General features: G+C 37.6%; 3 protein-coding genes across 3 annotated transcripts; 2 read left to right on the top strand and 1 right to left on the bottom strand.

Moving 5' to 3' along the window:
* The first annotated feature begins 116 nt into the window (after positions 1 to 116).
* On the top strand, positions 117 to 2,578 carry LOC127518097 (uncharacterized). Its single transcript, XM_051904447.1, has 2 exons — positions 117 to 622; positions 994 to 2,578. Exons 1-2 carry the CDS (start codon positions 599 to 601, stop codon positions 2,527 to 2,529), a joined length of 1,560 nt encoding a protein of 519 aa, XP_051760407.1. The 5' UTR covers positions 117 to 598; the 3' UTR covers positions 2,530 to 2,578.
* Positions 818 to 10,016, top strand: wu:fk65c09 (keratin, type I cytoskeletal 47 kDa). Its single transcript, XM_051904471.1, has 9 exons — positions 818 to 1,054; positions 4,683 to 5,373; positions 5,565 to 5,647; positions 5,907 to 6,063; positions 6,183 to 6,344; positions 6,418 to 6,543; positions 7,764 to 8,031; positions 9,576 to 9,751; positions 9,903 to 10,016. Exons 2-9 carry the CDS (start codon positions 4,810 to 4,812, stop codon positions 9,906 to 9,908), a joined length of 1,542 nt encoding a protein of 513 aa, XP_051760431.1. The 5' UTR covers positions 818 to 1,054; positions 4,683 to 4,809; the 3' UTR covers positions 9,909 to 10,016.
* Positions 10,017 to 10,088: 72 nt separating this feature from the next.
* soul5l (heme-binding protein soul5, like) lies at positions 10,089 to 15,293 on the bottom strand. The gene is made up of 8 exons (XM_051904896.1): positions 15,156 to 15,293; positions 13,721 to 13,786; positions 13,560 to 13,644; positions 13,369 to 13,489; positions 13,151 to 13,290; positions 10,718 to 10,881; positions 10,308 to 10,402; positions 10,089 to 10,225 (listed from the first exon to the last, which is right to left on the bottom strand). Coding segments are annotated over exons 1-7 (669 nt in total). The 5' UTR covers positions 15,158 to 15,293; the 3' UTR covers positions 10,089 to 10,225; positions 10,308 to 10,311.
* Between the last annotated feature and the right edge of the window lie 4 nt (positions 15,294 to 15,297).

Genomic DNA, 15,297 nt, shown 5'->3' with positions numbered 1-15,297 from the left:
ACAACAAAGGTGTGTATATATATATATATATATTATTTGTACTCAATGCTGATGAGAATCCTGACAGACGCGGTTCACACACACTTTGCATTTACATAGTTTTGTTTAATCCTCACAGCGATGATTAATTTGCCTGTTTAATGAGCAGATCATGAAGACAGGTGAGAACAGGTGAGACAGAAGAACCTCCAGCGTTTGTGCTCGAGGCTTTGTGAGTCCATTCCACCCAATGGGTGACGTTTCTGTCCCCAGGACATTGTATGTATAAATATATATGAAAACTAACTCAAAAAAAAAAAAAAATGAAAAGAAGCATTTGTTACATGTCCCTGCTATCTAAACCTAAACTCTATCATGAAATATAATCATTAAATTCTTTCAGAAATCTTATTTTTTTACGTTGTTGTGTGATACCATCTGTGCTTTATTTTTATTTTTTTTCCACAAGAAATCCATAATATGTTATATAAAATACACATTTTAGTCCTGTCCCCAGGTTTTCACTCAGTCCTGTTACGTTCACACATTGACCCCTCTAAAAAACTTGAAACATTCCACAAGACACATTTTCAACAGGAAGTTGCATCATCTGGATCTTATGCAGGCCATGAGAAGATCGAAAGTAAGTCCTCTCATTTTATTTTCTGTATATTTGATGAAATTGTAACTATGACTGAGAAGGTCAGTCTCAACGTACTGTCCTGTTACCTAAATTAATTGTTAGATGTTATTTAAAAATATTAAGGCACTACTTGCTCAGTGTCCTCATGCTATTAGCATGTACGCCATGTGGCAAAGTCCTCTGTTTTGTTGATTTAATAGTGTGAATATTAGTTGATATAATACTATTCACCTGTATCATGAGTTTTACAGTTGAAATTACTTAAATTGTAGATTTTTAGGGTTAGTTTTACAGTGTGAATACCATACTTGCAGGGAGCCAGTCCACCACGAAGTGACTTAAACATTTTGCCTGTGTCTTATCTTTTGTAGAAAATGGAGAGAACCTATACTATGCAGGTGCCAGAAACACCCACCCATGGCATGCTGCAAGGTAAGGAGTGTTACCCAGTGTTCATTCCTGTTACCAAGTGTTCATTCCTGTTACCAAGTGTTCATTCCTGTTACCCAGTGTTCATTCCTATTGCCAAGTGTTCATTCCTGTTACCAAGTGTTCATCCCTGTTACCCAGTGTTCATTCCTGTTACCAAGTGTTCATTCCTGTTACCCAGTGTTCATTCCCGTTACCCAGTGTTCATTCCTGTTACCAAGTGTTCATCCCTGTTACCCAGTGTTCATTCCTATTGCCAAGTGTTCATTCCTGTTACCAAGTGTTCATCCCTGTTACCCAGTGTTCATTCCTGTTACCAAGTGTTCATTCCTGTTACCCAGTGTTCATTCCCGTTACCCAGTGTTCATTCCTGTTACCAAGTGTCCATTCCTGTTACCCAGTGTTCATTCCTGTTACCAAGTGTTCATCCCTGTTACCCAGTGTTCATTCCTGTTACCAAGTGTTCATCCCTGTTACCCAGTGTTCATTCCTATTGCCAAGTGTTCATTCCTGTTACCAAGTGTTCATTCTGTTACCCAGTGTTCATTCCTATTACCAAGTGTTCATTTTGTTACCCAGTGTTCATTCCTATTGCCAAGTGTTCATTCCTGTTACCAAGTGTTCATTCCTGTTACCAAGTGTTCATTCCTGTTACCCAGTGTTCATTCCTGTTACCAAGTGTTCATTCCTGTTACCCAGTGTTCATTCCTGTTACCAAGTGTTCATCCCTGTTACCCAGTGTTCATTCCTATTGCCAAGTGTTCATTCCTGTTACCAAGTGTTCATTCCTGTTACCCAGTGTTCATTCCTGTTACCAAGTGTTCATTCCTGTTACCCAGTGTTCATCCCTGTTACCCAGTGTTCATTCCTATTGCCAAGTGTTCTTTCCTATTGCCAAGTGTTCATTCCTGTTACCCAGTGTTCATTCCTGTTACCAAGTGTTCATTCCTGTTACCAAGTGTTCATTCCTGTTACCCAGTGTTCATCCCTGTTACCCAGTGTTCATTCCTATTGCCAAGTGTTCTTTCCTATTGCCAAGTGTTCATTCCTGTTACCCAGTGTTCATTCCTGTTACCAAGTGTTCATCCCTGTTACCCAGTGTTCATTCCTATTGCCAAGTGTTCATTCCTGTTACCAAGTGTTCATTCTGTTACCCAGTGTTCATTCCTATTGCCAAGTGTTCATTCCTGTTACCAAGTGTTCATTCCTGTTACCCAGTGTTCATTCCTGTTACCAAGTGTTCATTCCTGTTACCCAGTGTTCATCCCTGTTACCCAGTGTTCATTCCTATTGCCAAGTGTTCTTTCCTATTGCCAAGTGTTCATCCCTGTTACCCAGTGTTCATTCCTATTGCCAAGTGTTCATTCCTGTTACCAAGTGTTCATCCCTGTTACCCATTGTTCATTCCTGTTACCCAGTGTTCATTCCTGTTACCCAGTGTTCATTCCTGTTACTTTTTTGTTTTTTTAAATAAATAGTTAAACCACCATTTTTATCAGTTTTGTTTGGTCCATCAACATGTTTAAAGGGAACCCCTGGTGTTAAGACTTGTATGGCTTAATATAATGTAAATGATGTCTCTTACTGAAATATGTAGTAGAAAACCCATGAAAGATTTACGTTATTTAAAAAATCCATGACATATTTTGGACCGATTTGGACAATGGTGCACAGTCGATGACGTCAAATGGTTGCACTGGTGAGCTACTTGTATTACCCTGCTGCTGTTTTTACCGCAACACAACTGGAAATACAATATACGATGCCACATTGTGCAGCTTTTGGTTGTAATTTTCAATCGATGAGCCACAAGAGAAGCGATGTAAGTGTTTACTGCTTTACTACCAATAAGAGGAGAAAAGAATGGGAAGTTGTGAAGAATGTGGACGAATAAAACTTCCTAAAGATCTGCGTCTTTGTTCTCTTCACTTTAGCCCTGATGACTTTGAGGCTTTCAGTAGACCACAGCTGAAAGAGCTTACAGTTGCCGATGGATATAAGTGTGTGCTTTAACCAAATGCCACGCCTGTCGTGGAGACTGACGAGGGCAGCCTTTAACACATCTCGATTGAGACAGACGGCCTCAAAGCTCGCGTGTAGATATCTGTGATTGCATAAAACAGTAGCATCTTCTCAGCATGTTTAACTGTGTGTATGCATTCAGGTGATCAGACGATTTTAATATGTCAATCATACAACAGTAGATGAACAGAGACACTGCACGTCTTCGATGTTTTCATTCTCACTAATGTTGCGCTCTGGCTCAAATTGAAAAGGCTGATCGGGTTTAAAAAGGAACCCCGTGGATATTAAGACCTGTATGCGTTACTAGATTACCGTTGCCCCAAAACATACAGATGAATAGCCTTAAAGTCATCAGGGCTAAAGTGAAGAGAACAAAGATGCAGTTAGGAAGTTTTATTCGTCCACATTCTTCACAACTTCCCATTCTTTTCTCCTCTTATTGCTAGTAAAACAGTAAAGACTTACATCACTTCTCTTGTTGTCCATCGACTGAAAATTACAACCAAAAGCTGCACAATGTGGCATCGTATATTATATTCCGAGTTGTGTAAAAACAGCAGCAGGGTAGCTCACCAGTGCAACCATTTGACGTCATCGACATAGAACGCGCTGTGCACCTAAACAAAATGGCGCCCCCCCATTGTCCAAATCGGTCCAAATATGTTGTGAATTTTTAAAATATTTTCTACTACATATTTCAGTAAGAGACATCATTTACATTATATTAAGCCATACAAGTCTTAACACCAGGGGTTCCCTTTAATAAATTAAATTATAATTATTATAAAATTGAGGTCTTCTTTAAAGTGAAAAAATGGCTTTGTGTTTTTTTGTTTTGTTTTGTTTTTTTCTTTTTTAATTAAAATACACCATGCCTTTATATATAGTGATTTCTTTAGTCACAAATACCAATTATTTGAACAAATAACCAACCTTTTTTTTCTTTTTTTTTTTTTTAAATAAACATTTTCTTGAGGGGAAAACAGAGGAATTAATTGACATGCTTTTAAATATGCTTTTTAAATGGCACATTAGTTTTGGTAACAGAACTGAAAAAAACATGCGTCCATCTTCTGCTTAGAATATGTGTATTATTAGATTCAGTGTTGAAAAAAAGATAAAAAATAAAGTTTAATTTTAGGTTGATTGTCAGTAGCGTAGCGATGTCACTTTCAAAACAAGCAGATGTCTGTTGGTGAACGCTGGGAATTAGGAAACTTTTTCATCCTCACGTGAAAGTCCCAAACACGGAGACCAGGATTCCTATTAACATGACTAGATTTCACCTGCGAAATGTTGCCGCACATCGTGGTAGATGTAAGCGCACTTTAAATTTAGTTGCAATGGAAGTTTTGTCTTTTAGCTTTTCAAAAATCAATGAAATGTGTGCCACTGCGGCAGTGAGTGTGACTTCACTGGATCTGCTGTGTTTTCTTGCACAGTTTTGTTGTGTAGTTTTTGTGTGTCTAACTGTAACAGGCCTAGATGAGCACACATGAATTCAGCTCTTCCTCAGAGAAGTTTCCTCACTTTTCTCATGGTCCCTCATCAAAGAGCTCTTTTAACATTTGCATGTCATTATTTCTGGAAACCGTTCTGTCCCCAGGGGCCCGTGACTGAGGGAGTGGCGCACATGAAGAGCAGATATAAACCACGGGCTTCACCACCGTCCTGCACTGCACACCGGCACCTCTGTTGACATCATCACGGTCTCGCGTCTCTTCACCGTTGACATGTCGTTCTCCAGAGCTCAGCGCTTCTCCAGCAGGTCTCACTCCACAACCAGCAGCCACTCACTGGCTCCTGTTACTTTCTCCAGCTTCGGAAGTCAGTTGGCCGGGGGCCTGCAGGGCGGCACCGGGTTGGGCTTTGGATCCAGCGCTGGGTTGGGCTTTGGATACAGCACTGGGTTGGGCTTCGGATCTAGCGCTGGGTTGGGCTTTGGGTCTGGTTTTGGGGCAGGTTTAGGGTCTGGATTTGGGATTGGTGGAGGTTCTCTCTCGGGTGGTTTGAGGACGGTTGGAGGCGCTATCTCGGGCGCAGGTGGAGGTTCTGTCAGGGCGAGTTTCAGGGCGGGCTCGGGTTCTTTCTCTGAAGCCGTGTCCAACATTATCAATGAGAAACAGCTGCTTCAGGTTCTGAATGATCGTCTCGCGTCCTACCTGGAGAAGGTCAAGCGCCTGGAGACCACGAACCATGAGCTCAACGAGAAACTCCGCGCGTTCACTGCCAATCGAGTCCAGAGCAGCTTCAACCTGGAGCCCTACGAGATCCAGATAAAGCCGCTGCGAGAGAAGGTGCTCAGCATGCACTTCTTTCAATTTCAGTTTTAAAAATACATTGTTGGCTTACACACAATATTGCCAAAGAACTATAGCAACAGAAAGTAATGGCAATACAAAGAAATATACAGTAAAACAATAGCAAATAGTGATAAAATAGTGTTAAAATAAGGTGCTGATCATTATCTTCTCATTCTCTCCTCCAGCTTCTGTTTCTCATTCAGGAGCACACGCGCATCTCTTTAGCCGTGGACAATGCCAAACTGGCCGCAGATGATTTCAGAATGAAGTAAGTTTGAGTTTGTGCAGCATCAGCTGCTCAATTTAGTTTCTGACTGGATGAGCCGCATTCAAAACTGTTTTCAGTGAGTGTAAAACACAGGTGAAGGTCCGTTCACACCAAGAGCAATAACTATAAAGATAACGATAACTATATCCACTCCAACAGATGATAACATTATTAGTTTCCACATCATTGGATGATAACCTTCTGTTTATTATAAGCTACTATAAGCTCAGGTTTATTATCATTTGACCGTGTCGTGCAGGTTCGAGACGGAGTTGGCCATGCGTCAGTCTGTGGAGAGTGACATCGCAGGTCTGAAGACCCTGAAGAAAGAGTACGAATCCACCAACACTATGTTACAGCAGGAGCTCACGGTTCTGAACAAGGACTGCACCGCTCTCAAAAGCCTTCACCATGAGGTGAGGACACGCTTCAGCGCAAACACAATTTAATGCACTAACCAGCATTTGTCTAGTTCTGTGGATGTGTAAAGTGAAATCAACTGACTGAGTGCTGTGACCTTTGCCCTCGGGTTCAGGAGATGATCTCCCTGCGCGGACACATGGCCGGCACCGTGACGGTGGATATTAAGGAGATCGAGAGCACGGATCTGTCCCGAGTGCTGGCCGAGATCCGCTCGGAGTACGAGATGGTCATCGAGAGGAACCGCAGAGAGCTTGAGAGCTGGTACACCAAACAGGTACAAACGCAGTGAGGTGAGACGCTCACGTGGAGCTCCGGCGTGTTTTACTGACGCTGATGCTGTGGTTCAGGTGGAGAAGAAGCAGGTGGAGGCGGCTGCGTTCACAGAGACGGCCGTCAGCGGCAGCTCGGAAATCACAGAAAACCGCAAACAGAGCCTGAGCCTGCAGACGCAGCTGGACTCTGTGCTGATGGAGGTGCAGACGCGTCACACACACACACACACACACACACACACACACACACACACACACCCCCAGTTAATGTTATGTGTGTTAACATGTTCAACTTTATCAGAATATGCTGCAATGTAGACACATTTTAATAGTTCAAACGTTTGCTTGTGAAACACTCAAAACCTAGTGACATACTAAATCAAAATTAAGACATGAAATGAAGACAAAAAATTTAAATTATTTTATTTGTAAGAAAATTTAAAAAATGTTCAACAACATGTTCGTTACATTCCTTTTAAGTCGAAATTCTGACATGATAAATCGAAATTGACTTAAAATTTGCAATTGACATTGTCACAATATGACTTAGAAAGTGGAAATTGACATAAAACGTCGAAATTCTGACTTAAAAAGTTTAAATTGACATACTGCCGAAATTATGAATTTGAAAAAATTGACATCACAAGTTGAAATTCAGACATACTCAAAATTGTAACTTAAAAAGTCGAAATGACATAAAATGTCAAATTTGTCAAAATTGACAAGTCGAAATTCAGACATGCTTTGGAAATTAACTTAAACTTAAAAAGTCTTTAACTTAAAATTTAACTTAAAAGTTGGAATATTGACTTAAAAAGATGAAATTTAAATATACTGTCAAAATTATAACAAGTTAAAATTGACATACAAAGTTAAAATTGACGTACTAAATTGAAATTATTACTTACATATTTAATAAAATATTACATTATAGTTAAAATAGTTAGTGTAATATATAGTTAAAATTTTATCATTTGTTTGTGAAACTAACATTCAACAGCACTGCCTTCACAGCTTACAAAAATATGTTTTAGAGATAATTTTCATACGTTCCTTTTAAGTTATGAAAATGTTGTTTCTGAATGTTCAAAATTTAAACATTTTTCTTGGAGAACGGTTTCTGAAGGATCATGTGACACTGAAGACTGGAGTAATGATGCTGAAAATTCAGCTTTGATCACAGAAATAAATTATATTTTACAATATATTCACATAGAAAACAGCTGATTTAAATTGTAATAATATTTCACTGTATATTTGATCAATTTAACTTTTACGCTACAAACATACAGTAGTATCATTCAAAGGATCTGTGTGATTATTAAAGTATCACACTGTAGTCTAGTGTACAGTAATGGACTGTGCTCAGCGTGCCATGACACCAGCTGTGAGTTTAAATGCTGCTGCTTGTGCCAATGCAGAAAGCGAATGTGGAGCAGCGTCTGGTGGAGGTTCAGGCTCAGTATCAGGCTCAGATCTTCTCTCTGAGTCAGCTGGCCGGCAGTCTGGAGGGAGAGCTGACGTCGGTGCGCGAGAGCGCGATGCAGCAGAGCCGCGACTACCAGCTGCTGCTGAGCACCAAAGTGCAGCTGGAGCACGAGATCAGCACCTATAAAGCTCTGCTGGAGGGCGCCGGAGAGTTCAGCGGCATCACCGTTATCGCACCCATGGTCAAGTCGGCCCCTGCAGGTGAGCAACGTTACGGAAATTATGACATACTAAGTCATAATTATGAGATGAGATGAGATGTTGGAATTATGACAAAAAACTTAAATGACTTAAGTCGAAGCTATGATATACCAAGCTGAAAATAACAAAAAGTCAAAGTTATGACATACTAAGTAATAGGAATTTTGACAAAAAAATGTAATTACTTAAGTCAAAATTATGATATACTAAGGCATAATTATGAGATTTATGACAAGTAATTATGACAAGTCATTGACATAAAAAGTCGAAATAACGACTTAAAAAGTCAATTATAAATCAAAATTATGAGATTAAAAAGTCAAAATGATGACATACAAAGTCATAATTATAAGATGAGAAGTTGAAATTATGATATAAGTTAAATTCTGAATTAAGTCAAAATTCTGACATACTAAGTCATAATTATGAGATGAAAAGTTGCAATTATGACAAAAAATGTCAATATTCTGACTTAAAAAGTTAATTATTATAAAAAATTAAAAATTTGTAATTGAATATATTACATCAAAATTATGACAGTCGGAATTGACAAAAAAAATCAAAATTATGACACTAAATCATAATTATGAGATGAAAAGTGGAAATCATGATAAAGAACTTAAATGACTTAAAAAGTCAAATTATGACATACTATGTCATAATTATTAGTTGAAATTTGACAAAAAAAACTTCAAAATTATGACAAGTCATTGACATAAGTCGAAATAATGACATTAAAAAGTCAAAATTATAAGATGAAAAGTTGGAATTAAAATTGGAAATTGGAATTCTTTTGAAAGTCATAATTTTTAAGTCATAATTTTCATGTCAAAATATTGACTTAAAAGGTCGAAATTTTGACCAAGTTAAAATGGACAAAAAGTTCTGAAAAAGTTCTGACAAAGAAATTCTGACTTAGTCATAATTATGAGATGAAAATTTTGAATGACAAAAAACTTTGAAATTCTTACTTAAAATGTCATAATTTTAAAAAAAGTCAAAATTATGACATACTAAGTCATAATCATGAGATGAATAGTTTTACACACAAGTCATAATTGTGTGTAAAAGTTTGAAATAGAATATATAGCAGGATCAAAACCTTTCATCAAAGTTATCCCAAAACCTTCTTCTTAGGACAACTTTGATGAACTGTGATCCACTTCGAATGTTGACTACTGTACTGTCAAAATTATGACTTCAACAGTCGAAATTGACAAAAAATAAATGAATACAAATTTGGACATGCTAAATCATAATTATGAGATGAAAAGTAAAAATTGACTTTTGTCAATTATAAATTGTCAATTTTCTACAATTTCAGTCGTATTTTGGCAAAAATTCGAATTAAAGTCGTAATTGAGATGAAGAAAACTTAAAGATTTGTTTTCATTTGCACTTCAATCTTAAAAGTTGTTTACTTTGTGTATTGTTTTATTGCATTTAAAAGTTCAAAGTTCAATTCAATACCGCGATAAAAAATGTAGCGATTATCATGATATCATGAGTGTTGGCTCATTTCCTTGTTCTGTCACTGGTTTGAGGCCCCGTCGGTGGAATCGCCGCCCTCATCGCCTCTGACCTGCAGTCCAGCAGCTCCAGCGCGACTCCAGAAGTGTCAGTGTGCGGACCGATAGCTGACGCAGTGATATCAGTGGGCGGGGCAGCAGCAGATGCAGTGGATGCAGTGGGCGGAGCTATAGCAGATGCAGCAGCTGAGGTACGATCTGTCCATCATCATCTGTTTACATCAGATCTGGATCATTCGTGCATGAAAATATCATATAAATGTGTTGAAAGTTACTGCTGAATGACATCATATTCACAACGCTGATGTAATTTTACGTTTGTCTCTGTTTGGTCTTTTGCAGAAATAAAGTCCTCTGGAGGGTCATCGCGGTCCGAGTGATGTCATCGACGCTCAACCAATCACAATCTGATGTGTGTTTTCTGTCCGCGTCAATAAACTCAAACCCTCAAACCACTCTGAGCGTTTCTTTGATCACATTCTTGAGTCAATTAATATTTTTACAGACCAATAAAAGGAGACAAACACGAGCAGTCAGTTGAAGTTTATTATGAGCACACACACATCTGAGTTACTGCGCTGAAGCAGATTACTGCAGGGTCAGTGACATTCGCACTAGATCTGTCACAAACTCTCACGTTCATACGGAGAACGGTCATCTGCTTCCTGTGAGAGTAACAGAAGGACATTCAGTTAGAGTATTGAGACACATCCGGCTGGAGTTTCACACTAAGTGTGTTTGTGTCACCTGTTTAGGGTGCGTCGGTCGGGTCTGATCCGCAGACTGGCTCTCCTTCAGCCACGTACCACACCTCATTATGCCTGTTCAACAACTTCAGAGGACTGACACACACACACACACAGAGTTAAATTAAATAGCAACATGTAGGTTAATATGTCAAAAATTTTAATAAATATCCAGACAGCAACATAGTGTTGGCCCAGATCTGGTACATGTGGCTTCCACGCGGGCCAGATGTGGGCCGGATCTGGACTGACAGTATGTTGCTGTCTAGGAAAAAAAAGAAAAACACTTTTAAAAGACTTATATTCAGTAATATTATTGATTTGACGTCACTGACACTATCACATGAGAATAAAACTCCAACTGAATAATGACGCTTGTCTTATTAGAGGTGTGTGTGTGTGTGTGTGTACCTGTCGTAGCCCACGGCGTAGTGGTGTGTGTGGTTGTAGCGCGCGCCGGCTCTGGTCAGCGCTCTGTTCAGCAGGTGTGCGTGGAGTCGAGACGTGATCGACAGCATCCAGCCGCCGTAACTCCTCACGTACACGTCCATGTCGGGCATGTCCGTGAAATACAGCTGAAACAAACAGCACACACTGATGACCTCACTGAACGCATCACTGTCACATGACATACAAACGCCTGAGAGCACGACGAAAATCTGCTGCTTTTTATTGGAAACTAATGTTTAAAAGTAGAAATAATGTTTTAGGATTAAAATAATGTAAACAATCAAAAAGTCTTTCAGGTTTTGCTTAATTTCTATGTGATTAATCAAATGTAATGAAATAAGTGTCACTGATCATGTGACGCTCATACTGAAGCTCAAGATGCTCTGGAAGATCTCAAATCATGCTGACACACACATTTCATATTATACACATATTTAAAAATGTTTCAAATTAAAAATATTACATATTAATATAAAATATTAAAATAAATATAAATATATAAAATTAATATTAATATAAAATTTTTTTTAACATTAAAATAAACAACATAAATATATTAAACATTAATATAAATACTAAAATACAATGAATATTTTTAAATAATAAGATACAAATATGTCACATATCAAAATAAAAATATTTTAAACATTAAAATAAATACTAACAAATATATTCATTATTGTTATAAATACTAAGTTACAAATATTAACATAAATACTAAAATAAAATGTTAATAAATATTAAAATATTCTTCAATTAATAAAATACAAATATTTTACATATTAAAATAAAAGTACTTTAAACATTGAAATAAATACTAACAGTAATACTAAATTAAAAATATTAATAAATATTCAAATAAAATTATAATAAAATATTAAATATATATTTAATATATATAATTAACAAATATTAAAATATAAATATTTTTATATTTTATTTTTTTATATTTTATTTTAATGTTCAAAAATATAAATATTTTTGAACATTAAAATAAATACTAACATAAATATATTAAATCTTATTATACATATTAAATAAAATTTTTTTTACAAATATTAAATTAAAAAATATTGTAGATATTAAAATAAGTACTAACATGAAAATATTAAATATGAATATAAATACTAAAATAAAAATGTTAACATAATTTTTTTAATAAAATACAAATATTAAAGATATTAAAATAAGTACTAACATAAATATTTTAGATATTATTATAAATAATCAAAAATACTAACAAATATTAAAATAAAAATATTTAAAATATTACAGTAAATACTAACATAAAATAGTAAATATTAATATAAATACTAAAATATAAATAAAAGGCACAAAACAAGTTGGCTGAGTTCATTTGAACAAACTAATCAGTTCTAAATGCCACCAATACAACTAGAAATCAGTGGTATTTAATTAAATGTTTTATTGTAATATAGAGTACCTCAGGGATGACGTGTTTTTGTAGGCCAACCCGGAAGTTAGCGGCGCACGGGTTCCCTCGATCGAAAGCCTATGCATTTTTCCCATAGACTTTTGGAAAATCTAAAAAAAAATAAGCTCTGTGTTTAACAAAGGGTTATGACACTTACACATTTTGTCTATCAAGATAATCTTTACAAGTTAACACAACATTTATACATTTTGAAGCCTAAATAAAGTGGTCAGATGTAAAAAGCTAACAGTAGGCTATAAACGGACTACAGCACACCATGGTCGCGGATCAACGTCAGCACCACCAAGCTTCCTCAAACTTTATTTAGAAAACAACTTTATTTAAAAACACGCTGATTATGATCTGCGTTGTGTATGAATACTTATCCGCTTTTTCATGAGAAATGCTGTCCAAATGTCCTGTTTGTCATGATGACGTCTAAAGTCCCCGCCAAAGGAAGTAGTCCCTTTTAGCAACTTGTTAGCAACCACCGTTTTTAAGACACAATAAAGGTTTAAAAAAAATCTCAAGCGGGTTATAACTGGTGTGTTTTATGTCATAGATCAAAACGTGAAAATATTTAGAGGCTTTGTTAACCACAGACCTTATTTCAGGTGATTTAGCAAAAACCCATTAAAAAAACCCATTGACTTCGGGGCGATGGAACCGGAAGTCCTAAAATGCTAACTCGCTTCCGGGTTTTGCCTACAAAAACACGTCATCCCTGAGGTACTCTATTGCAGTGGAAAATAACCATGTCGCTACAGATGAGCACATGGTCCGAAGTGCTGCAGAGCCAAATGACGCCCAGCTCCCCTGGTCTGGACATCATGGGTGGAGCTTGACCTCTGTGGATCTAATGGGTGGAGTTGTGGGTGGGGTTAGGGTGTGGTCAGACCTTCTAGCTCCACCCATTACACCCAGAGGGGGGCCGGACTCTGCAGTGTAGAGTGAGTCACCTTGTCATTGGTGGGAGTGGGCGGACGCTCCTGATAGGCTGACGGCAGCAGGAAGCTGAGCGTGTAGATCGCCGGTTCCCACATCTTCACTTCCTCTGGAACTTCGACTAGCACCGGAGCCGTCATCTCAAACTTCACACCTACACACACACAGAGCTGTGTCAGTCGCTGCCGTCCTTGTCTGTCAGCACGTTTATGATATGAACGCGCTCACAAACCCTCTTCATTGGCTCCAGATATGTAATGATAGAGGCGTCTGAAGGCCATGGCGGCGCCAACGCCGAGGAAATATGCCTCAGCATCCGTAGAGACCCAGCGCGAGGACGAGTAGTGACGCACCTGCACGAACACACGAGTTCAGATTCAGCTCACGCTTGAATTCATAGTGTAACGGATCAGAGCGTCTGACCTCGTACTCATGTGTCCTGCAGATCAGATCAAACTGAAGACACTCTTTAGACTCGGTGCAGAAACTGCTGGACGAGTTACTGGGGCTGCGAGAGACACAAACACAGGTTAATGTACCGCTGCCGTCCACAGAGGGGTTAATAATGATGTGAAATATCTGACCCGACGCTGCTGACGGCCAGTGACTCCAGCGACAGCAGCGACAGCAGCGCCAAACCGTACAGACTCCTGGAAACACACACATATTCTGTCATACACACACACACCGATCAGACAACATTATGAGCACTGAATAACACTGATCTGTTAGGATATATTAGGCAGCAAGTGAACATTTTGTCCTCAAAGTTGATGTGTTAGAAGCAGGAAAAATGGGCAAGCGTAAGGATTTGAGTGAGTTTGAAAAAAATAACAAAACAAATTTACACAGTAAAATACTGTTTTCCATTGAAACAGTGACATGTCATAAAAACAATGCATTCTGGGTAATATTTGACAGTTTAAGAAAAGAGGCCTATAGGCAGAGATGGGCATAAATACATGAAAATGTATTTAAATACAAATACAGTATTTTGTATTTTAAAAATACACAAAACACATGTGAACTTGGCCATCCAGTGAGGTATCAGTATTAAGGCCCATTCACACCACGAATGATAACTATAAAGATAACTATGTTAGCATATTCTGCGCTGCAGTCATGTCATTTGTTGCTTTACAGGTGCTGCTCATATAATTAGAATATCATCAAAAAGTTGATTTATTTCATTAATTCCATTCAAAAAGTGAAACTTGTATATTATATTCATTCATTACACACAGACTGATATATTTCAAATGTTTATTTCTTTTAATTTTGATGATTATAACTGACAACTAAGGAAAATCCCAAATTCAGTATCTCAGAAAATTAGAATATTGTGAAAAGGTTCAATATTGAAGACAATTATGAGATATAATTATGACTTTCTGTCAGTTATGACTCGAGTCATTTTGACCTTTCACCTCATAATTATGATTAACAAAAGCATTTTTTTTTTTTTTTGTCCAGACTCATAAAAAATACTTTCTAGAAAGTTCATTAACATTTTCAACTAAATAATTAAGAAACGCTAAAATGTATTCATTGTTAATAATTAAACGAATTGAAACACTTTAAAATTGAAAACTGAATTGTGAGAGAAAGAGAGAAAATTCTGCTGTATCATATAGTGTCCCTGAGAAAAGCCAAGAATAGAAACTTTCAGCTGGCCCTGGTTCACACACACACACACACACACACACACACACTTGAAAGTTTCTTCTTGCCGCACTGCGGGGAAACTTAAACCCGAAACACCTTCATCGATCAACAACATCCCTGTCATTAAACATTTATTTGTTCTAAATGCAAATTTTAGCGATGTGAAAAATCTATATAAAAAACATTAATATTCATCTTATCAAGTCCACATTACTCCATCATAGCCTAAGGCAAATGCAGTAAAAAACTTTTATGCATTCATCGCAAAATTCCTCATTCAGACTCAGTGAATTACAACAATCCTTTAACATTAACGTGTTACAAAACCAAATGTACAGATAATTTTATACTTACATTGTGGCTTATCTGAAACAGCGGCGGAGCTGAAACTGGGCGGATCACATCAGCACCGGAGCGCGTTCACGACCCTCTGCGCGCGCGCGCTCGTGCACGGGACGAGAGAGGAGCGCGCTGAAGCGGTAAATTAACTCTTTCC

This window comes from Ctenopharyngodon idella, chromosome 1 (genome assembly GCF_019924925.1).
Source record: "Ctenopharyngodon idella isolate HZGC_01 chromosome 1, HZGC01, whole genome shotgun sequence".
In the NCBI taxonomy this organism is placed as follows: Eukaryota; Metazoa; Chordata; class Actinopteri; order Cypriniformes; family Xenocyprididae; genus Ctenopharyngodon; species Ctenopharyngodon idella.
This window is presented reverse-complemented; position numbering and strand designations above follow the sequence as displayed.

Excerpts from the sequence above, each read along its gene's own strand:
- LOC127518097 (XM_051904447.1), top strand. The coding sequence starts at position 599 with ATGCAGGCCATGAGAAGATCGAAA. Across the intron at positions 623-993 it reads AGGCCATGAGAAGATCGAAA|AAAATGGAGAGAACCTATAC; the intron begins GTAAGTCCTCTC and ends TATCTTTTGTAG.
- wu:fk65c09 (XM_051904471.1), top strand. The coding sequence starts at position 4,810 with ATGTCGTTCTCCAGAGCTCAGCGCTTCTCCAGCAGGTCTCACTCCACA. Across the intron at positions 5,374-5,564 it reads TAAAGCCGCTGCGAGAGAAG|CTTCTGTTTCTCATTCAGGA; the intron begins GTGCTCAGCATG and ends TCTCTCCTCCAG. Across the intron at positions 8,032-9,575 it reads GGTCAAGTCGGCCCCTGCAG|GCCCCGTCGGTGGAATCGCC; the intron begins GTGAGCAACGTT and ends CACTGGTTTGAG.
- soul5l (XM_051904896.1), bottom strand. Across the intron at positions 13,645-13,720 it reads CTGGCCGTCAGCAGCGTCGG|CCCCAGTAACTCGTCCAGCA; the intron begins GTCAGATATTTC and ends TGTCTCTCGCAG. Across the intron at positions 13,291-13,368 it reads ATCTGGAGCCAATGAAGAGG|GTGTGAAGTTTGAGATGACG; the intron begins GTTTGTGAGCGC and ends GTGTGTGTGTAG.